Source organism: Bombina bombina, chromosome 1, assembly GCF_027579735.1.
Source record: "Bombina bombina isolate aBomBom1 chromosome 1, aBomBom1.pri, whole genome shotgun sequence".
Taxonomy (NCBI): Eukaryota; Metazoa; Chordata; class Amphibia; order Anura; family Bombinatoridae; genus Bombina; species Bombina bombina.
This window is the reverse complement of record NC_069499.1, coordinates 901,159,941-901,183,114: the sequence shown is the minus strand read 5'-3', so window position 1 is coordinate 901,183,114 and position 23,174 is coordinate 901,159,941. Positions and strand designations below refer to the sequence as shown.

Genomic DNA, 23,174 nt, shown 5'->3' with positions numbered 1-23,174 from the left:
GTTTTGTAGATGATCTATTTATAAAGCCCATAAAGTTTTTAAAAAAAATAAATGTATAGTTTTGCTTATTTTTAAATAACATTGCTCTGACTTTCAGACTCCTAACCAAGCCCCAAAGTTTTATGTGAATACCGTCAGCTACCTTCTCCAGCTTGCTCCTGTTTGTGTAAAGGGTCTTTTCATATGCAAAAGAAGGGGGAGGGGGGGGGGTGTCTTATTTGCCACTTGCAGTGGGCTTTCCAGCTACCTTTTCAACAGAGCCAAACTGACAGCTTCTAAGTTAGTCTTTAAACAGTTTTATACTGGATTTTAATATCAGTATCTGTGCATCTTATTCTTTATAGTAGTGTCTATTACATGCAGTTATATGAAAATGAGTGTATACTGTCCCTTTAATGCTAAATTAGGTGAATGTAAAGTGTCATAAAAGTGTAGAGTATACTGTAATATTTTTTTAAAAAAAGAACATATATTGACATTTCCCAGTTTGATTGTTATTCATAGTCTGGATCTAACTGTGAAATTTCAACAAGATATGTAATTCCACTCCAAAGATATGAACATTTCAAATCTTGAATTTTTCATACAAACCCGCTCTCACCTTACACTTACCAGGCACACAGAATCAACGTCTACAAAAGCAATACAACATGCACACGCACAAATGTGCTTATTGCGCCACCTTGAACTACTAATCACACAATTTCCATCTAAAGGGGAGTAGAATCCATGGCTTCAATCATTACTGTTGGGAAATAAAGGGACAGTTTACTCAAAATGTTTCTCCCCTTTAATTTGATCCCAAGGATCCACTTTACCTGCTGGAGTGTATTAAATTGTTTACAAGTAGCTCCTTTACCCTTATATTGGCATTTGAAATAGTTGATTTAGCATGTGGTATCCCATTCCCCACCTATTCTGAAAGTTTGTGTCTGCAGGTCCAAGCTATAGATAAGCTTTGTAAACACAGCCAGCAGAAGAAATGACACTCCCAGTGGGCTATAGCAGAGATAAGGTAATACAATGTTAATTTTCCATTGTTCTCTCCAAGAACTGGTGATTGTTTTATGGACAGATATAAGATAAAGAATCAGGTATATGAACACAATGTGATAAAGTAATGAGATCTAATTATACCTACAAGCTCAACCCATTTTATTAGATTGTGGCTTCAAAACACAAAATCAGAGCTTTAATATACAGAAATAAACCTTAAAAAACTAATTTTCATACATTTTTTACTCTGCAGTTGGTAAAAAAAGCAATTGTAAACACATTAAGGGGAAAACTATTTTACAGTATACTGTCTCTTTAAGAACCTGGCCACCAGGAGGATGCAAAGACAACCCAGCCAAAGGCTTAGATACCTTTCCCACTTCCCTAATCCCCCAGTCATTCTTTGCCTTTTGTCACAGGAGGATGGCAGAGAAGTGCTGGAGATTCAGAGTAGTTTCTTATGGAGGGTAGTACTCTTCGCATTGGGACTGGAGTTTTAAGTAGTCCTGTCAGCCTCTCAGTGAGAGCCTGGGCGAAAGTTAGAGTCCGGAGATGCAGGAAGAGTCCTTCTACGAATCCATCCCGACTCATATTAACAGCTCCACAAGCAATCAGCGTTGACGAGTTTTGCTGCCTGCTTTCTGCACACAAGTCCATGTCAGGAGCGAGGCTACTAACCTGTCACACTTGAAGGGCCGTGTTCCTGTTCCACGGCATAGATTCTGGTAAGATTGTTTCATTTTTTATTAATAATGATAACATGGAAGACAGGGTCACAGTGTGATGTCTTTTTATCTTTAAAGAATCAACTATTAATATTTCTGGAAAGGGGATTATTGAACATGGGGGTTTATACATGATATTGTTTATTGTGTCATTGCTGTGTTATGTGCGAGATGAGACTCTGGCAATGTGCGGAACTTTCAGGTTACTTGCAGGAATATTGCATGGCCCTTTTTGGCGTCTTTTTCCTTAGTGCAGGGGCGGTCCTGCCAGGCACTCCATGTGACCGATATACCTATCTCTCTTCCTCTGTTGATCTGTGGCGCAGGAGACGTAACAGTTTCTATAGTCCGGGTCCTTGAAGGTGATGAGTGCCCGGCGATTGAAGGTATAAAGGTGGTAAATTAAGCTAGTCCAAACATAAGCGGAAGTTATGGAGGACTCTGACGCGTTAGAGGGTTCTCCCTCTTTAAAAATTCTCATTCCTGTGTTTATTGTGAGGAGGTCCTAGTAGATCATCCTGCTCAACTATGTTCCACATGCCTTGATAAAGTTACAACATCTAAATGTAAACGGATGTCTAGTACTACTGAGCCATCCACCTCTGAGGGTTCTTCGTCCCGTGAGGTGTGTTCCCTGCATTCATCTCCGATTGCACATGCAGCGCCCCGGGGTCCAACTCCTTTGAGGGAGATTCGTTGGCCGTCAGACTTTGCGGACCAACTGGAATCGGCAGTTTCAAAAGTGATCCATGCCTTACCACGTTCTGCTAAGTGCAAGCATAGGGTGTATCATGGCAGCCCGACCAAGGGTTTGTCTACGTCGATGGAAATCCCAGAGGCTCTGTGCAATGAAGAAGCCCACTCCGACTCTTCGGAGGAGGCCCCTTCTGGGTCGAAGTCTGTGTCATCTAAACCTCCGGCTGAGGAGGAGCCTGGTTTTAGGTTTAGGATGGAGAATTTGTACTTTTTGCTGTGGCAGGTGCTTGCTACTCTGGAGGTTCCGGAACCTAAGATCCCAGAGGAACCTGCAATTCCTAAGCTTGATAAGTTGTACGAGGACAGGGTAGTGCCCCAGACCTTCCCGGTTTCTGTTAAGATGGCAAACATTATTAAGAATGAATGGGAGTGATTAGGTTCTTCCTTTTCCCCTTCTTCTTCTTTTAAGAAACTGTTCCCCATTCCGGACTCTCAGCTTGAGCTGTGGAGGACCATTCCTAAGGTGGATGGGGCTATCTCTACGCTCGCAAAATGGACAACTATTCCACTCGAGGATAGTTTGTCATTCAAAGAGCCCATGGATAAAAAGCTGGAAAACATATTTAGAAAGATGTTTCAGCACACAGGGTTTGTTTTTCAGCTAGCAGCGGCCGTTGTGGCGGTCGCTGGAACTGCGACATATTGGTGTGAATCCCTGTGTGAAATGGCCGAGGGGGAGACTTCCATCGACGAGATACAGGATAAGATTAAGGCACTGAAGGTCGCCAAATCTTTCATCTGCGATGCCAATATGCAAATTATTCGCATGAATGCTAAGGTGTCAGGTTTTTCTGTTTTAGCTCACAGGGCTCTGTGGCTAAAATCTTGGTCTGCAGGCAAGGCCCAGCGCCAGCAGCCCGCCGCAAAAGTAGACCAGTCCAAGGGAACTTGGAAGCCGGCTCAATCTTGGAACAAGTCTAAGCAGAGCAAGAAGCCCACCGAGTCGAAATCGGCATGAAGGGGCGGCCCCCGACTGGTCTCAGGATCAAGTAGGGGTCAGATTATCTATATTTTCAGAGGCTGAGTTGCAGGATGTTCAAGACCCTTGGGTTCTGGAAGTTGTTGCCAAGGGTTACAGGATAAGGTTCAGATCCCATCCGCCCGGGGCAGATTCCTCCTGTCAAACCTGTCTTCAAGACCAGAAAAGAGAGAGGCCTTTCTAGAGTGTGTGAGAGATCTCACCTCTTTCTGGGTTATTGTAACAGTACCCCTAGCAGAGAGGAGTATAGGGTACTATTCCAATCTTTTCGTGGTTCCAAAGAAGGAGGGCACGTTCCACCCAATTTTGGACCTAAAGTGTTTGAACAAGTTTCTGAGTGTTCCATCATTCAAAATGGAAACAATCAAATATATCCTGCCTCTAGTGCAAGAGGGACAGTTTATGACGACTATAGACTTGAAGGATGCTTACCTTCATGTGCTAATTCACAGGGACCACTTGAGGTTCCTAAGATTTGCGTTTTTGGACCAACACTTCCAGTTTGTGGCCCTTCCTTTTGTTCTGGCGATGACCCTGAGAGTCTTCATGAAGATTCTGGGGGCACTGCTGGCAGTGGCCAGATCCAGGGGCATTGTGGTGGCACCTTGTCTGGACCACATCCTAGTTCAGGTGCCATCACTCTGCCTCACAAAGGATCATTCGAGGGCTCTTCTTCTTTTGCTCCAATCTCACGGTTGGAAGATCAACTAGGGAAAGAGTTCTCTGGTTCCCAGCAACAGGGTGGAGTTCCTGGGCACGATAATACACTCTATGTCCATGAAAATATTTCTCACAGATCAGCGACGCAGGAAGATTGCGTCCACCTGTCTTGCCCTTCAGTCCTCCACAAGCCCCTTGGTGGCTCAATGTATGGAAGTGATAGGTCTCATGGTTTCAAGCATAGATGTCATCCTATTTGCCAGGTTCCATCTCAGCCCTCTTCAATTGTGCATGTTGAGACAGCTGATATCCATGGATGCTCGGACTCGGTACTCCCTCTCTTGGTGGATCAGTCCGGTGCAACTGTCCATGGGGACATCCTTCTTGAGACTGTCCTGGGAAATTGTGACCATGGACGCCAGTCTGGCAGGATGGGGAGCTGTTTGGGGTGCCAGGATGGCACAAGAAAAATGGACCCGGGAGGAGTCTCTTCTTCCGATAAACATCCTGGAACTCCAAGCAATTTACAATGCTCTGAAGGCATGGCCTTCTCTGGGGTCGGTCAGCTTCATCAGATTCCAGACCGACAACATTACCTCAGTGGCTTACATCAACCATCATTTACCATGAGCTTGCTCGCAATGAGGGAGGTGTCTCAGATCTTGGAGTGGGCAGAGTCCCACAACTGCTCGCTCTCGGCAATTCACATTCCAGGTGTGGAGAACTGGGAAGCGGACTTTCTCAGCAGACAATCCTTCCATCCGGGGGTCTCTTCACCCTGAAGTTTGCGGAGATTTCTCACAGATGGGGAACGCCGGAGATAGATCTTATGGCATCCAGACTCAATTTGCAAGCTACTCCGATAGGGGTCAAGGTCCAAGGATCCCCAGGCAGAGCTAATAGATGCCTTAGTGGTTCCTTGGGGATTCAGCCTAGCTTACATTTTTCCACCGTTACCACTTCTACCTCGTGTAGTGGCACGCATCAAACAGGAGAGGGCCTCAGCCATTTTGATTGCTCCTTCATGGCCGCAGAGAACGTGGTTTACGGATCTGGTGGGGATGTCGTCCTCTCCGCTGTGAAGGTTACCCTGTCGCAGGGATCTGCTGGAAGAGGGCCCTTTTCAACATTGAAATCTATATTCTCTGAGGCTGACTTTGTGGAGATTGAATGCCTAGTCTTGGCCAAGAGTGACTTTTCTGAAAGTGTGATTGATTCTCTAATTCAGGCAAGGAAGCCATTCACTCGTCGCATCAACCATAAGGTGTGGAGGACTTACTTGTCCTGGAGTGAGAAGCAGGGATATCCTTGGCACAAGGTGAAGGTATCCAGGATTCGGTCCTTTCTCCAAGACGGTTTGGAGAAGGGTCTTGCCGCTAATTCCTTAAAGGGACATATTTCGGCATTATCAGTCTTGATGCATAGGAGACTCGCTGATCTCCCTGACATCCAATCTTTTGTTCAGGCTCTGTCTAGATTCAGGCCTGTCTTTAGGCAGTCTTCTCCCCCTTGGAGCTTAAACTTGGTCCTTAAAGGGACAGTATACACTCATTTTCATATAACTGCATGTAATAGACACTACTATAAAGAATAAGATGAACAGATACTGATATAAAAATCCAGTATAAAACTGTTTAAAAACTTACTTAGAAGCTGTCAGTTTGGCTCTGTTGAAAAGGCAGTTGGAAAGCCCACTGCAAGTGGCAAATAAGACACTCCCCCCTCCCCCTTCTTTTGCATATGAAAAGATCCTTTACACAAACAGGAGCAAGCTGGAGAAGGTAGCTGATGGTATTCACATAAAACTTTGGGGCTTGGTTAGGAGTCTGAAAATCAGAGCAATGTTATTTAAAAATAATCAAAACTATACATTTATTTAAAAAAAAAACCTTTATGGGCTATATAAATAGATCATCTACAAAACATTTATGCAAAGAAAAAATGAGTGTATAATGTCCCTTTAAGGTTTTGCAGAGGGCTCCTGTTTGAACCTATGCATTCCATTGACATTAAGATTCTGTCCTGGAAGGTTCTTTTCCTGTTGGTTATTGCATCGGAATGCAGAGTATCTGAACTGGCTGCCTTGCAAAGTGAGCCACCTTATATGGTGTTTCATGCGGATAAGACTGTGCTTTGCACTGGGTTGGGGTTTCTTCCCAAGGTGGTGTCTAACCGTAACATGAATCAGGAAATAGTTGTACCTTTTTTGTGTCCTAACCCTTCTTCTTCTAAGGAGCGGTTACTTTATAACCTGGATGTGGTTCGTCCCTTGAAGTTCTATCTTCAGGCTACTAAGTATTTCAGGCAGTCTACATCTCTTTTTGTTGTGTATTCTGGGAAGCGCAAGGAGCAAGGGCCCTGCTACTTCTCAGTCCTTTTGGTTGAGGATTGATTCGCTTTGCTTACGAGACAGCGGGACATGAGCCTCCTCAGAGGATCACAGCTCATTCAACTAGAACTGTGGCTTCGTCTTGGGCCTTCAAGAATAAGGCCTCTATTGAGAAAATTTGTAAGGCGGCTACCTGGTCTTCCTTATACATTTTAACAAAGTTTTACAAATGCAACGTTTTTGCTTATGCGGAAGCTGTTTTTGGGAGAAAGGTTTTGCAGGCTGAATGAAGCCATGGACTCTCCTCCCCTTTAGAATGAAAACATAAATTATGCTTACCTGATAATTTTGTTTCCATCGAGGGGAGGGGTGTCCATGGCTCCTGCCCATATCTCCGATGGGCGGACCTAAATTTATTCATCTTCTGGCACCATTTATACCCTGATATTTCTCCTACTGTTCCTTGTTCCCTCGGCAGAATGACTGGGGGATGAGGGAAGTGGGGGAGGTATTTAAGGCTTTGGCTGGGGTGTCTTTGCCTCCTTCTGGTGGCCAGGTTCCCAACAGTAATTAATTAAGACGTAGACTCTCCTCCCCTCGATTAAAACAAAATTATCAGGTAAGCATAATTTATGTTTTTTCGCCCAATGTAACGGCAGACCCTCACCACACAATGTATTCAAATACCAGGTTTGAAACAAATCTCAGATAAACATGTCTAGATCTCCAATGTTAAGTCTAAGGGATTTTCAACTCATACTCCTGTTTTTTCAATCTCCAATATCTAAAAAACTGCTTTACCAAATCATATATATATATATATATGAATGAATGGAATGGAGCACTTACTGAGTGCTCAAAAGTCTTGATGGGCATTATTATCAGAATTAAGGACAAGCAGTTAATTAAAGTTAGAGAGGAATTAGAGGCCATACAATTACAACTTAATGAGTACATTGAGCACCCTAATTATGATGATCTGGATAAGATGTTGAAGGAGAGTGTTGATTTATTTAGAACAGAATTAGACAATTTCAAGCTTAGAAAGTTTAACCATGATAATGAAGATTATATGAATAATAGAGTTTATGATTGGCATATCTCAAAAAGGAAAAATAGATCAAAGAAGAAAGGGTCTAACTATACAAACAAAACTAAAGCTGCAAATATAGACAAGAGAGTCACCTTTTCTGATTCTGATGCCAGTGATCAGGAATCAAATCTCCATTTAGCTAAGAGTGGTTCAAGTGAACAGTCAGAAGAAGAAGAAACTAGAGGGATAGTAAAGCGCAAATCTAAGACACAGAGAACAACAACTGAACAGGCTCAACCTAGGTTTGAACCCATTATCACCAGGAATAGTCAGAGAGATACATCTCAAGCAGAAACCTCAGTGAGATGTAGGGAGTTTCTCAGTAATCAGGATAGTGATTTTTCTACACTTAGAGCTCCTGTTAAGTCATGTCTAAATCCACATGGCACTAGCCAGCAGCCTTTAGGACAGGGGAGGATGGAAACAGAAGGAGGAGGGGGAAGAGGCGTAGGAAGAGCCCAAAGGGGCAGGAGAGGAAGGGGTCATTACAACAAATACAAAATATAAAAATTGTGAATTTGTCTGGAACCATGCTTAGTGAGGATGAAATTTCCCTCTTAGGTATGGGGTTAGGATTTGTCCCCAGTGTTCCCTTTGATCTGTTTGAGACGATTACGGATGTTAATCGTTTGGTGAGAGATCTCACATTAAAAAAGTTATTTTTGAACAGGGGGAACACTGGGGAAAATCAGGCCCCTTCTTCAACTACACAAGAGATATATAAGGATATACCCCCTATAATTGATACAATTGATTTTAAGGAAGCAAGCTTCTGCAGGATCTTTTCTTTGCGTCAGGTGATGCTAATTCTTTTGTAAAGACTGAACATAGTGGTTATAAACCATGTTCGGTTTTTTATCCTACCAAAGAAAGAGGTCCTTTCCTCGAGGCCTTCCATAAGTTGGTTGAGGATGATCTTATACTATTGTCAAAGTACCACAGAGCTGACCCCCCTAATCTGAGCCATCAACAGAAATTAGCTTTGGATTCTCTTAAAGAGAAAGATGGAATAGTTATTAGACAGGCGGATAAGGGGGGCAGCATTGTAGTGCTTGACAGAGTGAAATACATACAGGAAGCAGAGCGTCAAATTATTGATATAACTGTATATCAAACTCTATCCAGAGATCCTACTCCAACCTTTAAATTGCAATTATTGGACCTTCTAGATGATGGTTTGCAGGAGGGTCTCATTGACCTGGATACCTATGAATATCTAAATGTTAAAACACCATCTATCCCGATTTTCCATCACCTCCCCAAGGTGCACAAAACCTTGGAGGAGGTGAGGGGGAGGCCCATTGTTTCAGGCATTGGGTCTTTATTCGAGAGGATTTCTTCCTGGGTTGAGTCCCTCCTGCAACCCTTGGTTCTGCAGCTGCCCTCCTACTTGAGGGATACCACCCATCTGTTGAACAGCATTGAACAAGTCAATTGGGACACAGACTGTTCATGGATTACGGTGGATGTGGTGGGCCTTTATTTGTGTATTCCACACGAATTTGGTCTAGAATCCATTAGGTTCTCATTAGACATGTATAGCAACTATGATGAGAACTTAAAGGCATACATATTGAGAGTACTACAATTTCTCTTGAGTCACAATTATTTCAAATTTGAAGATAATTTCTTTCTCCAGAGAGGTGGGACCGCGATGGGCGCTAAATTTGCCCCAGCCTATGCAAAACTTTTCATGGGCTGGTGGGAGAGGTCCCACGTCTTTGGAGAACTGAACACACAGAGAAGCAAGATCAAGTCATACAAGAGGTATATAGACGACTTGCTTTTCGTGTGGACTGGGTCAAAGGAAGAAGCAGTGCAATTTCATGAATATTTAAATACAAACAGAGTGAACTTGCAATTTACGTTTGCTTGGGAGAAACTGACAATTCCATATTTGGATGTTACTCTTACTGGTGATCATATTAATCAGGAAGTAATAACAACCTTATATAGGAAGCCCATTACATCCAATACGATTTTGCATGCCAAATCCAGTCATCCAAGACGTACTGGGTTTGGAGTGGCAAAAGGACAGATGATTAGATTAAAGAGGAATTGCTCCCTTTACTCTGATTTCCAGAGGGAAGCAATTAATCTCAAGACACAATTACTGGAAAGAGGCTATCACCCAAAAATTGTAAAAAGGGCGTATGTGGAAGTTAATAGAATGGAGCGATCCAGCATGCTCCAAAAGAAGGGTATAAATCAAAGTGAGTCTTTTGATTTAAATAGACCCACCTTTACCACTACCTTTAGTCCACAATTCAGAGAAATATGTGGCATCATAGAAAAACACTTCACAGTGTTAACGGGTGATGTAGGTCTCAAAAGCTTTGTAGAGGAAGGCTGCAATTTTGTCCCCAAAAGAGGACGAACTATAGGTAATATCCTAGCCCCAAGTATGCTCAAGAAACCACACACGAGTGGGAGTAGTTGGCTTTCAGTAAAAGGACACTTTAAGTGCCACTTCACAGCCTGCATTGCTTGCAGCCATACAAATGTGACCAATCGTTTCCAGTCTAGGGTCACACAAAGGGTGTTTTTTCTCTCTAATTGTACAAACTGTAGAACCACATATGTTATATATGTAGCAGAGTGTACAGAGTGCAATAAACAGTATGTGGGTTGCACGACCCGTGAGGTGAGGTTCCGGATCAGAGAACACCTTAATAACATTGAAAAGGATATAGATGTCTCTGATCTGGTTCACCACTTCATAACAGTACATCACAAAGTGGTCAAAACATTTAGATGGCAAGTTATTGAACTTATAAGAAACACTCCGCGAGGGGGAGACAGAATTGCTAAACTATTACATAGGGAGGCATTCTGGATCTTCACCCTGCGGACTAGACGTCCGCAGGGATTTAATGCTACAGGAGATATAATTAATCATTGGCAGCTCTAAATGTAAAAATAAGAATACACTATTTCTACTCTAAATACATCTTATTAACAATGTCAGGTCTTTATGACTAGGTTTTTAACACTACATGTAGCAAGGGTATACATTCCATCAGGACACTTTATTATGATTTAAGCCAGTTAGCTGTAAGTATAAAATAACTTTAGTATAATAGCACTGGGGAAAATAATAGAAGAATGCCTGATATGGTAAGCAAATTTATCCTGAGCAACTTAGAATTAATTAATATTTGAAGTTAACTGTGCTATATCATGATTATTTTCCTTTCATGGCTAACTGAGTGCTGATAGCAATGTTATACTAGAGACTACTTTGTGTTGGTTCTAGTGTCCCGGTATTGAATTGTTGGTAGAGGTATTTATTAATGTTACCTACCTTATTTAAATATTCATTGTGATTAAAAAGTGTTCTGTGTTAAGGGAAAAATCAACCCAAGCTTATGGTTTAAATGCAATAACCTGGTGGCACTAATACAGTATGTTTCACTTAATGTTTATGCATTTGATATGTCCGAAATGGCTTACATTTTCAGAAACAGCTGTTGACCCTAGTGACTAATTTTCCTTTGGCTATATAAGGGTTAACGCCGGATGTAGCTGCATGGTCTATGATTAAGGCATTCTTAGCCGAAACGCGTAAGACCGGCTATGGCTTAATCTGATGGCATAAGCTATTTTTTTTATCATTTTCATGTTGGTGTGGTGATTGTGTACCTGATGTCCAATAAATAAGTTCATGTTTTCAAGATGGTTCGCTGGATTCCTTTTCTTTGATGTTTTATATATATATATATATATATATATATATATATATATATATTTATATGTGTATATATTTATATGTGTGTATATATATATATATATATATATATATTTATATATATATATATATACACACCTACACACCGACAATGAGCATGGTGCACTTTATAATGATACTGCGTATTTAAACGCTGGCAGTTAGCATAATGGATTGAGTTTCTATACATAATAACCTGATGAGTACACTGCTCTGTATAAATATGATGAATATCTTTACACTAATAGTGAACATGCTGCACTGTATACAGATATTAATATCTATACACTGATGAGTTGTGGAGCAGTATGATAATGATGAGTATCTATACACAGGTAATGACCACATAGGCACATGCCTATGTATAAATTGGCTGTTAAAGGGCCTCTCCCCCATTTGGAACCTGGTTCCACTGCAGCTGCGGCAGCAATGGTAGTTCCACCCCTGATTCTGATTATCATGACATAGTGAAGCTACTTTAGGAATTTGAGCATGGTTAGGACATGATACAGATTTAAAATACATTACATACAGAAATCTAAAAGATCCTGCAGTCTTACTTATTAGATTATCTTTCAGTATCTACACATCTGAATTATTCCAATTAGACTATTCATAGGCAAGCTCAGAACTTACTATACTATACTTTGACTATATTTGACTTTATACAAATCTATTCATTGTACAACATATGCCTATTCTATTTAATGAATGCATTCCAATGTGTATATATTTCCAAGGTTAGCAGAATATATTAACTTTATTGAAATGAGCAAAAGGAAACAAAACAATAGAAAGAACATAATTCATGCAAACTAAAAAGTATAAATTATTAAATGTGATATGACAAGTGTAAAAGGTTTTTGTTGTTTTTTAAACAACATGTTGGCTTCAAAAAATAATATATGTATGTTTCATATTCATTGTTTTATTGTTGTGTTTTTTTTTTTTTTTTTCCCCACTAGATAATTCCCTTAGTATTTTGGCCAGACATAATGGATTTAATCGCCTGAAACAAGAAGTATACCTTTTACCAATCATCATAAGTGACAGTGGTAATCCCCCTCTGAGCAGTACCAGTACCCTGACAATACGCGTCTGTGGTTGCAGCAGTGACGGAGTAGTCCAGTCATGTAATGCTGAAGCGTATGTTCTTCCAATTGGACTCAGTATGGGAGCCTTAATAGCTATTTTAGCATGCATCATACTGCTTCTAGGTACGTATTTCTCTTGTTGCCTGCTGTTCAACATTTTTCTGGTTCATAAATAACTCTTAGATAAACACATCTAGTTTAACATTTGAAAGCTGTCCAGAACTGAAAAGATGGATAAAAAAAAATCCCAGGTGTCTATTTTTTTTTAGCAATTTATAATCAAACTTGTATAGTTAAAGAAAGTAAAGATTTTGATGTTTAGGTACAGATTTATAGTTCAATTCAATTACTAAATTAAAAAAGAAAAAATAGAAAGTAGCAATAAGTTCCTCAAAAGGGGCTCTGTTATTCATTCAATATTTTTTCCTCAGCAAGTGAAATTTTAATAATTGGTTTTAGCGGACCTCAAGTAAAATGTTTTAGATTTCTGAAAAGAAAACTTTTACTTTGAAAAGGTTTTGAGCTTCCTGGGATGTAATAGCTTAACATTTTATAAATCAGAGGAGATTATGCTTTGGCATGATTTGCATCTTGGCTTTATTTTTGTTCAATAAATCATGACACAGTGTAATTTGTCATGTGTTGTTGTTCATCTGAGGTTGTATTTACCTAATTTTAAGCACTGCTAAGGGCCAGATGATTGTTATTATGTCCTGTTACCTAAAACCATAGAATTCAGAAGGTGTATTTTCTTTTTTTTCCATGACTGTATGGATATATATATATATATATATATATATATATATATATATATATATATAGGGGCTGATTTATCATCGGTCTGTCCAACATGATCTGCTCAGCGGATCATGTCCGACAGACATCGATGAATGCCAACAGCATACGCTGTCGGCATTTATCATTGCACAAGCAATGTGCTAATTGACACCCCCTGCTAGCAGCTGATTGGCCGTGAATCTGCAGGGGGTGTCATTTAGCCCGATCGTATAGGATCAGGTTGATTGATGTCCGCAGCCTCAGAGCAGGCAGACCAGTTATGGAGCAGCGGAAGTTGATAAGTCGGCCCCATAGCCTTTGTGAGATCAAGATAGTAGATGTAAACCTAAAAATTAAGAATATGTTATTGTGCTATATGTCTGTTCTTTAACTGTTGATGTTCTGAGGCATCAAATCTCAATAAGTTTTTTTGATTGTACAGATTGCTTTTCTGCCTTAAAAGGACAAAAAAAAGTGCAAAAAGAAAGTGATTTAATGTGTTAGAGTATTTTATTATTGCACTATTGCTTGCATATCACTATGTTTTTGTCTCTTGCAAAGAGGTTACAATTATACATATTTATACACAAAGTAATACAAACAGGGACGCCAATAATAGGCTAAAAAGTGCTGGTGATGATAGTGGTATATTGCCCAATCCAAAGGCGATATGTCAGACCAATAGAGGCTGAATATGCTCAGGAAGCTCTTCTCAAGTGTCAGGCCATCCGCCATGAGAATCCTATGAAGTAAATCGGAGAAGGTGCCTCATAACATATTACAGCAAATACTGCACATAGAAGTAAAGCCAGAAAACAACTCACATTTGGTGAAGCACAATAAAGTGTGGTATAGGTAGGCCGGATCCTCAGTCACCTGACTATCTCGCCTTCCGTAACAGGAATAGTTCAACATCTGACAGAGTTACCTGGATTAGGAATGCAATTGAATCGTCACTTAACAGCATCAATTGATATACAGAGTAGTGGAATGTATAAAAAGTTAGCGCTGCGGAATCTGTTGGCGCTCTACAAATAACCAGTAATAAAGTGTTTATTGATATAACATTATGTATCAAGCTTGATACATGGTATTATATCCTACTCGGGGTAACTCCGGTCATATGTTGGACTCTCCTACAGATGGCTGCACAATGTTCCTGTTACGGAAGGCGAGTCAGCCGGGTGGCTCTGGAGATCCGGCATGCCTATACACTTTATTGTGCTTCCCCAAATGTGAGTCTTTTTCTTGCTTGACTCCTTTGTGTGGTATTTGCTGTAATGAGCTGAGGCACCTTCTCTGATTTACTTTATATGTTAAAATCATAGTTAAAGTAAGCTTCAGAGTAGCAATGCACTACTGGGACCTACTGTAGCTGAACACATCTGGTAAGACAGTGACACCAGACATATGTGTGCTGCCACCAACAGTATTTCCAAATGTAGTACACTCCATTTTTATTTTTTTTTAAATTGATATGAATGCACTGAATAACCATTTTTTCTATTGGAGTTGTCTCTGTCAGCCAGTGGGCCATAGAGTTCCAGGACCCAGCTGTACACAGTCATGCATTTTCTGTTAATTTCACAGCCTTTCATGTACATGATTAAAAAAATGTTACATGTCACTTTAATTGGATTAATATTTGCTACAGAGACTCATTAGTTTGATTACTTTGTTGACTTTGATGAGTAAGATTCAGATAAAGGACCACTAAAAACAGTAGAATATCATAATCAATTAATGCATAATAAATAGACAATACAAAAGCCACTTAGTTTGAATTTAATATAAGTAGTTTTGCTTCACACTGCATCATGCGACAGCCATCAGCCAATCACAAAATGCTTAGATGTATATTCTGTCAATCTTGCACACACTGGTACCTTAGAAAGTGTGCATATAAAAAGATTGTGCATATTTAGATAAATTATGAGAATTTGAAAGTTCTTTATAACTGTGTGCTCTATCTGACTCATGAAAGTTTAATTTTGACTTTAGTAGCCCTTTAATTGTGCCATTTTTTTTATTTGTTAAATAAAAACACGTCCCAAGGCATTGAAGAATTGGTATTAAAAAGAACATCTCAAATTTTCCATTTTTTTTTCTACTTTCCTCGGCCGCTGGTGTAATCATTATCATTTGATTACTTATCTGGATTGTAATCATTTGGTTTTCTGTAAAAAGAGATTTATATTGACCAGACTGGAAGTTAGTATAAGACTGTCCAGTATCTTATTTACAGACAATAATTACTAGTGGAATTCCAATCACCGTCCTATAACCTTCTATTCAGTTCACATTATCAGTGTGTATTGCCTGTCATCATAAAATGGTGCTTGTGTAGCACTCACATTCAAACAGAAATATTTTGCAGAAACCTAAATTGCTTCAAGTAAATACAATGCTGATTGTTAATTATCAGCAAGCTAACATACTGAATAATATTGCATTTTATTCTTATGGAAAATGTTATTTGTTGCTAGATTCAAAAAAAGAAAACTTTATTTGCAATACATTAGAAACAAAATTGAGGGTTACAATTGTAGGACAATTTTTCTTTGTATCATAAAAGGTATTAAAACTGCTAATGATTTGTAAAGGCATAACTTAAAGGGACATCCAACTCAACATTCAAGGTCCTTGTTAAAAAATGTAATTAATAAAAATAAACTAGTATTATAATGTACAATCATTATTTAGTTTGCTTGCTTTTAATACCTCGGAAAAAAATATATTTGTTCTAATCCCTCCAAAAAGGCTGGAGTGTTTCCATCATAAGTATATAAGTATGGCGAATAGTACTTGAGCCTGCAACATTCTGCACAATGATTGGTGAGATCAGAGCACAAGCTAATTTACATCTGTCCATAATTGGCTATAAACAAAAGAGACTAGAAACATGAAAGCCACCAGGCCAAATTTCCTTTGATTTGCAAAACCCTGTAAATTATGTTAACAAAATGACAGTGTTGAATTATTTTAATACCTTTCATGATTCAGACAGAGCATGCCATTTTTAGAGATTCTTTAATTAACTTCTATTTTTAAATTTTCTTCATTCACTTGGTATCCTTTGTTGAAAATAATACATAGGTATGATCATGAGCAGCAAGGCACTATTGGAAGCTTGATGTAATGGTAGCTGAACACTTATACCTCTTGTCACTGGTCATGTCTTTATACAAAATGAAAAAGTTAATTTAAGCATTTTCTTTTTGCATTTGTATTTCCCTTTAAATGCTGATATATGCTATGATATAGGGGTTTAATGTCAGTTTAATAACAACATTGCATGATCCTTTACTAGAATATAAAACATCATTTAAAATTATCCATACAAAAAGTTATATGTGTAAGATAAAATGAAAAAAAAAATGTACGACACAATAGCTCCAATGTTAGATGCTTTGATTGATAACTTCACTAAATCCAGCATTCATTTTAGCACTTTTACAGAAAGTTATGGTAGGTGGATTACACGCTGTGTGAAAGAAAAAATATAAAAGTTTTAAGCAGCTGCATACTGTTTTAATGGGAACAAATGAATTAAAATAATGGAGCAAAAATGAACAAAGACAGAGTACTTCATATATTCCCTGCTAGTCTCTTATCAAATATAATATTACAAATGCTCCAATTCATCTTAAGATATGTAAAAAAAAATGTACTTTCAGTAAAAATATAAAATATTAGCTCTAGTTTAGTGACTAAAAATAGTTGGATGTTGATTAATTTGGAGAGATTTTAATTAACATCCATGTTTTATATCTTTCAATGTGTAATACTGTAATATCTCTATCTTGCAGTAATCGTGGTTCTTTTTGTGACTCTAAGAAGACATAAGAATGAGCCTCTTATAATTAAGGATGATGAAGATGTCCGTGAAAATATAATTCGCTATGATGATGAAGGTGGAGGCGAAGAGGATACTGAGGCTTTTGATATTGCTACCCTACAGAATCCAGATGGAATTAATGGCTATTTACCTCGTAAGGATATAAAACCAGATTTTCAGTTTATGCCAAGGCACGGTCACACATCTACTCCAAATGGAGTTGATGTGGATGAATTTATTAACGTAAGGCTTCATGAGGCTGACAATGATCCCACTGCACCACCCTATGACTCTATACAGATATACGGGTATGAAGGCAGAGGATCAGTGGCCGGTTCTCTCAGCTCTTTGGAATCTTCAACATCAGACTCAGATCAAAATTTTGACTACCTCAGTGATTGGGGTCCTCGTTTTAAAAGACTTGGGGAACTTTACTCAGTTGGAGAAAGTGACAGAGAAACTTGACAATGAACCAACATTTTTGCATTCCAGACTCAATAATTCTGTAATATTTTAGGGTCATTATTAGTGATGACTAATGTGGCCACTTGTATTAGAGACAAATTAGCACCAGTCATCTGAAAAAAAAATCAACTACATTGTAATGTTGAACCAAAAATGTGTACGTTAGGGGGTCAGTCTTGTGGAGTTTAAAGTCAAGTCTGTGACGTATCTAGAAGTCATTGGATGTTCAATATTCACTTGGACCGACATGGAGATTAAGTTTGGCATCTGGGATGTCCTGAAAAATATGGGAAAATAAGGTGACATTTTTTTCCTGAACTATGGATCTGATTGTTGCTCTGGCATAATGTCTTCTACTAATATAGTCTACTGCAACATTTTGACAAAGGAATCTACTAAAGCAATATCTGGTCATCTAATGATTTTTTTATAATTTGTATTGCCCTGTTGGCTTCTACTTGGTGGCCACAAAACCACTGACTGAATATCATGCTTACATGTGTTTTGAGCCTTAAAATATCCACGTTTTATCGCTAGTAATAAAACTGATAGTCCTACAAAAGTCCAGACCAAGAGACATTGCCCCCAACCCCAAGGAACCATTATTTCACAGAGTTTTATCAAAAGAAAATTATAAACCTTAAAAAAAATGCCTATGTTTTTAATTAAAAAATACATTTCTGTTGCTCAAATGTTATTTATTTATCACTCTATACAAATGTTATTTTGCTTGTTTTTATTTCAGTGCTTTTATTTTTTTCAATTTAAAATTCAGAAATAATATAAAAATCTATAACTGTCTTTTTTTTCTAAAGTATATATTGTAAAATACATATACATTTTAACATTTAATAGAGAATATTATTACACCAGGCGTTATATGAAAATGTGCAACATATATTTGCAGTAGTTGAATTTTAAGAAAAGGCTGGTAGGAGTGGAAGTTTTTTTTTCATTGGAAACTTTGTCAGTTTTATATTTCATTCAAGAAAAAAATAATACAATATGATATATGGTGTTTTTTTATTATAAGCACAAACATCTGGAAGTAAACAAGTTCATGTGAATATTTCATCTTTAGGATTTTAGAGTTTTACACATTACACTGTACAGTGAAAGAATCATGCTTGTAGTTATCTGGTGTATTAGAGCAAACAAAATAATAATAATTCAGTGTATATAATTTTAGTGCTTTTATTAGCAACGTTTCCTTTCTATGATATGGATAGTTCTGCACAGTTATGCACCAGAAATCTTGCACACAAATATGGTGGCACTAGAGGCTGCAATCTTATTAAATTTGCAATTATAAGTAGAAATTGTATAAAACATTTGAGTATTACATGCAGATCATTTTAATTTTCTACTTTTGCTCTGAAGCTATATTATCATTTTGTTTATTTACTCCATGTATTGTATTCAGAGAAACTTCTGTATTGTTTACTACTTGGTGAAATATATTTTTATAAATACTTTTTTTTTTGTCTTGTATCTTTGGATAAGTTAAAAAAAATAGAAGGCTTTATCTTTATTTTTTTAAAACTTCTATTTGCAGGAAAGCGTAAGGTACACTACACAATCTTGATCAAATTAATGTTAATGTTCAAGCCGATAGGATTTATTTTCAAATCTAAAAAAATATGTAGAATTTGTTCCAGTTAAAAACTCAAAAAATGATTTATCTGTGAAAATCCCAGTAGACTTTAATTAAGAATTTTGATAAAATCTTCCCCAAAGTTATTTTAAAGGGACATGAAAACCAAAAATGTTCTTTCATGATTCAGATAGATTATACAATTTTGCAAATTTCCAATTTACTTCAATTATCTAATATGCTTAGTTCTCCTGGTATCCTTTGCTGAAAAGAATAATTTTGACTATTTTTTTCCTTTTAGATTAAGAGGCCTATTTATCAAAGGTCTGGCGGACCTGATCTGACAGTACGGATCAGGTCTGACAGACCATACTTGCCAACTGTCCCGTTTTTGCCGGGACAGTCCCGGAATTTGGAACCCTGTCACGGCCATTTTAATGTCCCGGACTGTCCCGGCAAGTTAGTAGCAGGCTGCAGCTTTGCTAAGCTAGCGCGATCATGTGCCACTCCTGACATCTCCTCCTCATTGAATTTATGATCTCTCTTGACTATTGCACATCAGGCAGCGTTGTCAGCACCTCCTCTACGTCACCATCACGTGACCACCCTCACCCTGCTTTGCCGCTCACTACAGTGGCACCAGCCCTACTCACAGACATGCGGCGACAGGAGGACAGAGAGTGTCTCTCTGTTATCACACACCCTAAGTAAAGTTTCTCAGAATATAAGAGCCGATCATCAGTCACATCAGTGTGGACCAGCAGACAGAGGTGAGTCACTCTCAGCCGTAACTAAACCGGCAGGCTCCGGAGTCCTGCAAATAAAATATAATGTGCTGCTCACTCTGTTTTGTTAAGAGGTGACCGTGAATCACCAATGATTATTTTTTTTAAAAATGCAGCTAGCAGCCTGTGACTCTTTCTTGACTTGTCACAGTCTAGCCGATCAGTGGACCCAGCAATGCGGTGAGACTCAGGCTCAGCCCATAATTGAACCGGAGCTCCTGCAGTAAAAAATGTGCTCACTGCTCAGCTGTTGTTGTTAAGGTGACCAGACTGTGAATCACCTCTTTAAAAAAAATGCTGTGACTCAGACTGACTCCATCTTGACTTGTCACTCAGTCAGTGTTTATAAGGTAATTAAAAAAATATTATATAATACAATTTATAATAACTTATAAACTGTATATAATAACAGCACACATTGGTGCATCATTTGCTAATATCAGGGGTAATTAAAAAATGAAGCTTTACTGCAAAATGTACTACTACTTACATACAGTTTATTTGTTATTATAATTATCTGTTGGTTTTATAACAGTGCCAGATCATTTGTTACTATATCTGGGGTAATTCAAAAATGAAGAAGCTTTACTTAAAAATATCTGAAACTTATACAACCAGCAGCAGATATAATAACAAATAAACTGTATATAACACAGTGGTAGTGGTGGGGTTAAATGACAGTCACTTACAGTCATGACACATGTATACATGTCTCATGTGTCACCTGTCCCTGGGAAAGGTCAAATTGATCTTTAGACTGATAGAACTGTGTTATATGACTTCTAATTGGAATCTCTGATTAGTTTGCCTCAACATCCGATTGGGACCTCTCAGGGATATTTGGGATATGTGGTGCTTTTACCTATAATTAATTTGCAATAAAAAACAATTCCATAAATGCAATACATGGGACATTTACACATGGGACAGCACATTACAATCAATGTCATCAGATTACAGACTAATTAATACCGCCCTCTAGGCACTATAGACTTCCTAATTTTTTTCTAAGGGAAAATAGAAACTCAGCAATGAACACACCATTTAGCTTTCTTGCAGATCTGATGCCCAAAGCTAATGCCCTTGATGGGCATATATATATATATATATATATAATTATATTCAGAACCATAAAAAATAGGCGGAGCTAAATTATGCTAATTATGTGAGTTTGGCAAAGTGGGCGGGACTTTAGGGCAGGGGGTGTGGTTAAAAATTTCATGCAGGTAATTGATAGCTGCAAAGTGTCCCTGGAAATTTTTTTCAAATGTTGGCAACTATGGACAGACCTCGCTGAATGCGGAGAGCAATACACTCTCCGTATTCAACATTGCACCAGCAGCTCTTGTTAGCTGCTGGTGCAACGCCGCCCCCTGCAGATTTGCGGCCAATCAACCGCCAGCAGGGCGTGTCAATCAACCCGATCGTACTACTCCATAACTTGCGTTTCTGGCAAGTCTGAAGACTCACCAGAAACACAGGCCCTCAAGCGCCATTCGGAGCTTGATAAATGGGCCTCTAAGGCTTGAAGGGACAATAAATACCATAATATTTGTATATAAAATGTTTAGTTGCGCATAATGAAACAACTTTGCAATATACTTTAATGATTTTGGTCCCTTTTCATGTAATTTAGCTCTGCAAATTGAGCAATTTTTAATTCCCTGAACTTGAACTGCACCTTGATTACTTATTAAGGATAACCCGGCTACATACATTTCCTAATTGGCTTTATCAGATAACAACTGCAAACCAATGCACTTTATTCTAACATCATAACTAGCCTTGTTATCTGTGGACCAAATAATGGAAATGGTGGCTGCAGTAAAGTGTTAAGACTTGGCTGATATGTTATTCTACAGCAGCACAACAGACATGTCTTGTAATTACAAGGTGTTTACTGTCCCTGTAAGGATAAATTAAACTGTTTTGGTATGCGTTAATGAACATTTTATTTAACGTTTGACAATGAAACATACACTAATGACTTACGGCTAGATTTAGAGTTTTGTCGGTAAGGACTCGCGTAGCTAACGCTGGCTTTTTTCTGGCCGCTCCTTTAAAATAACTCTGGTATTGAGAGTCCATATAATGTCAGCGTTAGGCTCCAAAAAAGGAGCGTAGAGCATATTTAACGCAGCTTCAACTCTCGATACCAGAGTTGCTTACGGACGCGGCCAGCCTCAAAAACGTGCTCGTGCACGATTCCCCCATAGGAAACAATGGGGCTGTTTGAGCTGAAAAAAAACCTAACACCTGCAAAAAAGCCGCGTTCAGCTCCTAACGCAGCCCCATTGTTTGCTATGGGGAAACACTTCCTACGTCTGCTCCTAACACCCTAACATGTACCCCGAGTCTAAACACCCCTAGCCTTACACTTATTAACCCCTAATCTGCCGCCCCCGCTATCGCTGACCCCTGCATATTATTTTTAACCCCTAATCTGCCGCTCCATAAACCGCCGCTACTTACATTATCCTTATGTACCCCTAATCTGCTGCCCCTAACACCGCCGACCCTTATATTATATTTATTAACCCCTAATATGCCCCCCACAACGTCGCCTCCACCTGCCTACACTTATTAACCCCTAATCTGCCGAGCGGACCGCACCGCTATCATAATAAAGTTATTAACCCCTAATCCGCCTCACTAACCCTATAATAAATAGTATTAACCCCTAATCTGCCCTCCCTAACATCGCTGACACCTAACTTCAATTATTAACCCCTAATCTGCTGACCGGAGCTCACCGCTATTCTAATAAATGTATTAACCCCTAAAGCTAAGTCTAACCCTAACACTAACACCCCCCTAACTTAAATATAATTTAAATCTAACGAAATTAATTAACTCTTATTAAATAAATTATTCCTATTTAAAGCTAAATACTTACCTGTAAAATAAATCCTAATATAGCTACAATATAAATTATAATTATATTATAGCTATTTTAGGATTAATATTTATTTTACAGGTAACTTTGTATTTATTTTAACCAGGTACAATAGCTATTAAATAGTTAAGAACTATTTAATAGCAAAAATAGTTAAAATAATTACAAAATTACCTGTAAAATAAATCCTAACCTAAGTTACAATTAAACCTAACACTATACTATCATTAAATTAATTAAATAAAATACCTACAATTACCTACAATTAAACCTAACACTACACTATCAATACATTAATTAAATACAATACCTACAAATAACTACAATGAAATAAACTAACTAAAGTACAAAAAATAAAAAAGAACTAAGTTACAAAAAATAAAAAAATATAAGAAAAATATTACAACAATTTTAAACTAATTACACCTACTCTAAGCCCCCTAATAAAATAACAAAGACC

General features: G+C 38.3%; 1 protein-coding gene across 1 annotated transcript in view; it reads left to right on the top strand.

Moving 5' to 3' along the window:
- The window catches only part of CDH8 (cadherin 8), a 658,573-nt gene extending 640,489 nt beyond the window's left edge, over window positions 1-18,084 (top strand). The window contains exons 11-12 of the mRNA XM_053699570.1: window positions 12,231-12,482; window positions 16,946-18,084. Coding sequence (XP_053555545.1) covers window positions 12,231-12,482; window positions 16,946-17,439 — 746 coding nt within the window. The 3' untranslated portion in view covers window positions 17,440-18,084. The remainder of the gene's footprint in view (window positions 1-12,230; window positions 12,483-16,945) is intronic.
- The last annotated feature ends 5,090 nt before the right edge of the window (window positions 18,085-23,174 follow it).